A 6,000-nucleotide genomic window follows, 5' to 3' on the forward strand; every position below is an offset into this window, starting at 1 on the left:
AGAATTTCTCCAAATTGGGAATCGACTGAGTTCGATTTGGCTTTATTTCCCTTAATAAGCCGAAATACAGAAAGACAAAGAAATAGATTTAAACACACCCTCTGTATGCCCATACCCTGCTTTGCCAATGTTCTTAGAGTCAAAGACATCCACAGTCATTCATGCCCGGTGTGATTCACAACCCATGAAGGACTAACTGCTTAAACTGAGATTTTTAACTGCTAATGTGTTACATGGATACTGTTTCAATGTATTATCATTAAGCAAACTACATATGTCTCCTCCACAAGCAGACAGAGATGTGTGAATATATGATGAATTTTGGGGGGAATAAGGGCACAGATTTTGTTATTAACCTTTGTATCAGCCCTGAGGGACCAAGGACAATTATCGTATTGATCCAGTACTTTTAGTTAACAAAATGATCTGGAACACAGCCTTCTTATTCCCTAACATGGCAGTGTTGCCCTCCTATTGCTGTGCACATACACGCATTACTTAAATCATCTTTGCAGATGTGTGTAAACCAGAGCTATCTGTGCTCTATCTGTCTGTGAAGGGCAATAACAAAATGTTACAACCCATTTAGCAATAAACCATGCATCCTTTCTGCAAGTCTTTGCTTACATTTGATTTGCAGCATTTCACCTCTATAAATTTTATTTCATAGTCTTTAGTAATTCCTGGCAATATAAGTAGATACCCAGATGGTATCTCTTTTCTCCATAAGCCAGAAATAATGTCTCAATATAAATTCCAATCCCATCTTTTTATGATTTAGATTCTAAATTTTAGAAGGCAGCAACACACACAAATATTGAGACAATAGTTTAGGTGAAAGGGATGGCAGCAAGATTTAAGCATAAGAAAGCAGCATGAGATTTGACTGAGTCAGCAGTAATAGAATTAAAAGGGTACCTGATGACACAGGCGTAAAGACCACTGTCCTGTAGTAACGTTGGCCGGAACCAAATGGAATCTTCTTCCTTGCTCATTCTACTTCCATCAAAGGCTATCGGCTCTTCAAAGTCTCCAGGACCAGAACTTTTGTACCACATCAGACTGAGTCCGGCACTTTGGGCTAGGGAGTAATTTGCTCTGATATAACCATAAAAGAGTGCACATTTGATTCGAACAGGCTCTCCCACCAAAACTTGATATTTCTTGATATCGACAGACCAATCAGTGCATCCATCCGCTAATGGGGGGAAAAAAAAAAAAAGAGAGAAAGAGAAAACAGAGAAAAATTTAAGCGATTCATTCACTCATTCATTTATTCATTCAACAAACGTACATTGAGCATCTATATTGAACCAGATTCCATTCTAGGGACATAGCATGTAACAATGGATAAAACTCAGAATGGCATTGAAAAGTAATTTACATTGCTAACCAACAATATATTTTTCACTTAGTTTGCTTCTGCTGGTATTTATTCTTAGTTTATATCAATGTAATTGTTATTGGTTTATTGCCTTTCCACTCTAAATCTACCTTTTGCCTGTTCTTTGGAAAAGGATCCAGATCTTTGAAACAGTTTTCCTTTGCTAACTGGCACTGAAGCTCTGTTGGTAGAGAGTGCTGGAGAGACATTGCAGGAGACAAGGGTTTTGCTCTCTGGTTCCAGCATGCTCTATGGAGGGGCTGTTGCAGAGTGCAAGACTTCTCCAGTACCCAGCTCCTGCAGCGAGTGGCAGCCAGCAGCATGGCGATTTTTTGGCAAAGCCTCACTTACCTCACGGGTAAGACATTTTCCCATGAACAACTATCCCAGGTACTTTAGAAGGTGAGTCTCTATCAAATTCCAGAGGGCAGATTTCGAACCAGTTCTGCTAGGGTGGCACTACCATGATTTCAGCCATTCAGTAAACCATGGGCTTTCCTGATAAGATTTGTCTCTCACTTTGGCGAGGTGGGGGGAAGACAGCAGCTTTTCCTAGGTGCTGTATCTCAGCCATAGGAGTAACAGCAGCCATTCTTGCACTCTTTAGAGTTCTCTTTTGCTAAGGACTGAATGTCTATGTCTTCTTAAAATTTATACGTGGAAGCCCTAACCCTGAATGTGATGGTATTTGGAGGAGGGGGTCTTTGGGAGATAAGTAGGTATAGATAAGGTTATGAGGGCAGAACCCTCATGAAGGGATTAGTGCTCTTAGAAGAAGAGAGATTAGAGCTTCCTTTCTACCCTTCTCTCCCTCCTCTCCATGTGCTCACAGAGGAGAGGCCATGTGAGTGCGCAGTGAGAAGATGGCCATCTTTAAACCAGAAGGAGGGCCCTCACCAGAAATCGAATCAAACAGCACCCTGATGTTGGACTTCGCAGGCTCCAGAGCTGTGAGAAATAAATTTCTGTTGTGTAAGCCGCTCAGTCTACAGTATTTTGGAGCAGACTAATAGATCTTTCTTTCTTACTAGCCAATCTTTCATTATTCCAATACCTTGTTACATTTAATAATTCTTTATAAAAACATTTCCTTGTTCAAATTAGTATGTGGTTTTCCTCTTTGATTGGATCCACACTGATAAAATCAGGAAAAAATGCTTTATAGTCAAAGAAGGCCAAAACAAAAGTGGGTCAAGCTCTGGTTAGTGGTTTCACAACCAGAGACAGAGGGAGATGGTCACCTTGTTCTGATTTCTAGAAGGGATATGGGGTTGATAGGGATTGGGACCAGTTGGGTTTTCTGGATTACCTAGAAGCACTGTCTTCCAAATAGCATCTTGACACCATTTTTATCACCCCTCTTACACACACACACATACACACCAACAGGTCCCTGCATGTCAGGTACAGTACCATTATCATCACCTCAGAGAAATTGTAAATTTCCACTTTAGAAAGGGCAGTTGCCCAATACTTAGCAGGATAATCAATGTGACATAGTTTACAGTATACGAATACTGAGCCAAGGGCAAAAATTAAGAAAAGAAGACTTCTAACAGCAGTAGCATCTGAGTATTGCCAGCAGGGTTTAACTCACTAAAGATTAAAAAAGAGGGCAACCTAAAGGATCGGAGAACAGGATAAATAACATAGAATCTGAAAAAAAATTATCAAGAGGAAAAGGAAGTTGTACATTAGAGCATAGAAGACATATAATCTATGGAATTATCTCCATTTCTTATTTTAAAATTATATCTAACATCTAATGAGCACTTAACTATGGCTGAGTTTATAAATTTTCATTTACCCTTCACAGAAACATCCATTAAGGTATTTGAAGTCATTGCTCCCTCTATGTGAAACATTTCTCACCAACCAACTGCATGCCTTTCTCCTTCCCTTCCTCCAAATGTCACCTCCTCAAAGAGGCCTTTTCTAACTGCTCTGTCTGAAATGCCAGCTTCGTATTCTTGTCACTTGATTCAGATTCTGCTTTAATGTTTTCTCAGAGGACTAACTGCTATCTGATGTTACACCATGTACCCACTTTTCGTTGGCTTTCTGTCTCCCCAATAGAATGTAAGCCCCTTGATGTCGAGGACTTTGTCCTTCTTACTGACTTCAGTTCTTAGAACTGTGCCTGCTAACCAGCTCAACATACATTTACTAACTGAATGAATAAATGAGTAAATAAATTAACAACTAAGTTTTACAACTGAAGAAACTCAACACCAGTTAATGAGTGGAAGTCCTGGAATTCTCACCCAGCTATGTCTGGCCCTAGAATTCCTTCTCCGTACCACCACAGTATTGTTTCCTGATAAAGGTATTTTCAAATTCCCAACATTCGTTAATTTAGTTAACTTCAACTACTAATTTTTGGTCTAAGAGCCCTTGTAAAGAGCTGTAGTTAGATACTGCCTAGAGTAAATGTGCTGGAAGCTTCGTGGACATCTTCGATGTCCAAGTCATTGCCATTGTTCCTGTCCATGACTACTGCAGAGCTGGTACACCACATTAAATAGGATGTCAGAAATATATACAAACAGATGTCAAAGTTATATAATTACCTGTGATATTTATTAACACAATTTTGTACATTTGGCCTATTGTATAAAATTAATCCTTGGTGGGATTTTATTTTAAAGAATTATTTCTGGTGATAAGTATGAAATTATCTTGTTTTACCACTATATGAATTATAATGCATTTCCAGACAAGTAACTGAAGCCATCTGTCACAGAGGATATCACCGCCAGTGAAAAAGGCAGAAACACCTTCAAGGTAGCAGTATTAAAAGTGAGATAAAATTATTCAAACTCTCAGAAGATTTGTAAGATAAAGCAAAATGCTTGAAGCTAAAGACAAAAATAGTTTAAAAACTTCTAAAAAGTTAGTAACAAATGGGATCAAGAGAACAGAGGGAGAGTTGTGTTGGGGATAGAAATATTAATACATACTTTCAGAATACGCTTACTGAGAAAAATCTTGAAAGCAAACGATAAATATTACTGAAAATTAGTTATTCAGTCTTTAACTATCAACTAGGAAAAAAGTTTCAAACAGCTCACAGTTATATGCCAAGGAAAAGGTGGAGGTGAACTGAAGAAATAACAGCACCTGGGATATCAAAAACAGTTTATGCTTATTACTTAATATGGAAATACATGTAGGATCTATGGCTTAAGAAGTTTTACTACCAGTAGATTAACTGTATGATGTTCAAAAATAAATGATAAAATTATTAACATGTTTTAATATATCTTTGGGAAAGATGGCAACTAATATAAAGAACAATTCAAGATATTTTCAAATTATTTGGATAAACATTTAAATAAATGATGGGCTTATGGCTTTTCTCAATAATTAAATTTAAACATTTAATTAAATGCAATAAGTGATGAGTGATATTTTTTTCCTTTGTTAACATTTTGCCTCATTTGCATACCCACTCTCTCACTCTGTGTATCACATTCTTTTCCTAAACTACTTGAAAATAAGTAGAGACGTAATGACATTCCACCCCTAAATACTTTAGTATGCATCTCCTTGTGAATAAAGATATTTTTCTTATGTAGTCACTTAGTACTTTTTAAAATCTTATATAGAGGGACAGATCTTAAGAAAAGATCTTAAGACAGTGGGACAGATCTTGAAGATCTCACATCTTAAAAGAAAATGTGATAACTTAAAATCTAACTCCTAATGACCAGAATTGCTACCGATATGTTCAATTTTTCCTTACTTCAGCATACCAGCTCTGTTGGCTTGGAAACCCTCATTCCAAAAACGTATTTCTAGACACCGTTAATTCCATTATGTAAGTTACTAGGTAACCTTTATTATTATTATTTTTTAAATTATCATCAGGTAATTGTGTAAGCCAATAGTATTTAATCTGCTTTTCTGTCTTTCAGTATAAAATACCTTTCTATAAGCCTCTGTCGGGTAGTCCACTATTGGTATTCTCCTTCCTTGATGGGAGGACATCATGAAAGTACTCTAGTTCAATGACTCCTCTGCAATACAAATTCCTTCACAGTCAATGGGAGTTTATAAAGCCATAAAGTTGCATTGTGGGGTGGAAGTAGGAAGCATCATATTCATTCATTTTTGTTACCAACCATAATGTTTTGGGAGCTTATATGAAAACAGTGATGAATTAGATTCAGAACTAATTCTTTTACAAGGAGTTCATACTGATGTACCATTTCATTAAAAAAGGCTACACAGACTGGATAATGTAAGTATATTCAAATGAGACTAGGGAAAGTATTTTTAATTAAGTCACTATTACTACATATATGAACTCTAAATATTTCCATGGTAACAAGCTTGAAGGTTGCTTTATTTCTTTAAAAAGTCTAATCATTGAGCTGATACTCATTGCATCCTAATATGAAAATTTAAGACTTTACCTACAAAAGAGAAAATTAAATTACTCTTAAATTATCTACTTTGTTACATACATTGAAATAAAGATAAAATAATAAGGTATCAGTGATAGCGTAACGATGTCCCACTCTGATTCCCTCTACTAAACTCATATATCTATTCTCTAGCTACTTTGAGGATTGCATGCTGACAGCTCACACTTGTCTACTTCTTTTGAAAAT

General features: G+C 36.6%; 1 protein-coding gene across 1 annotated transcript in view; it reads right to left on the bottom strand.

Annotated features, from left to right (window-relative positions):
* The window catches only part of IL1RAPL1 (interleukin 1 receptor accessory protein like 1), a 1,273,836-nt gene that overhangs the window by 615,479 nt on the left and 652,357 nt on the right, over window positions 1-6,000 (bottom strand). The window contains exon 3 of the mRNA XM_011378990.1: window positions 919-1,198. Coding sequence (XP_011377292.1) covers window positions 919-1,198 — 280 coding nt within the window. The remainder of the gene's footprint in view (window positions 1-918; window positions 1,199-6,000) is intronic.

The sequence above is a fragment of the Pteropus vampyrus genome, unplaced genomic scaffold (genome assembly GCF_000151845.1).
Source record: "Pteropus vampyrus isolate Shadow unplaced genomic scaffold, Pvam_2.0 Scaffold351, whole genome shotgun sequence".
Lineage (NCBI taxonomy): Eukaryota > Metazoa > Chordata > Mammalia > Chiroptera > Pteropodidae > Pteropus > Pteropus vampyrus.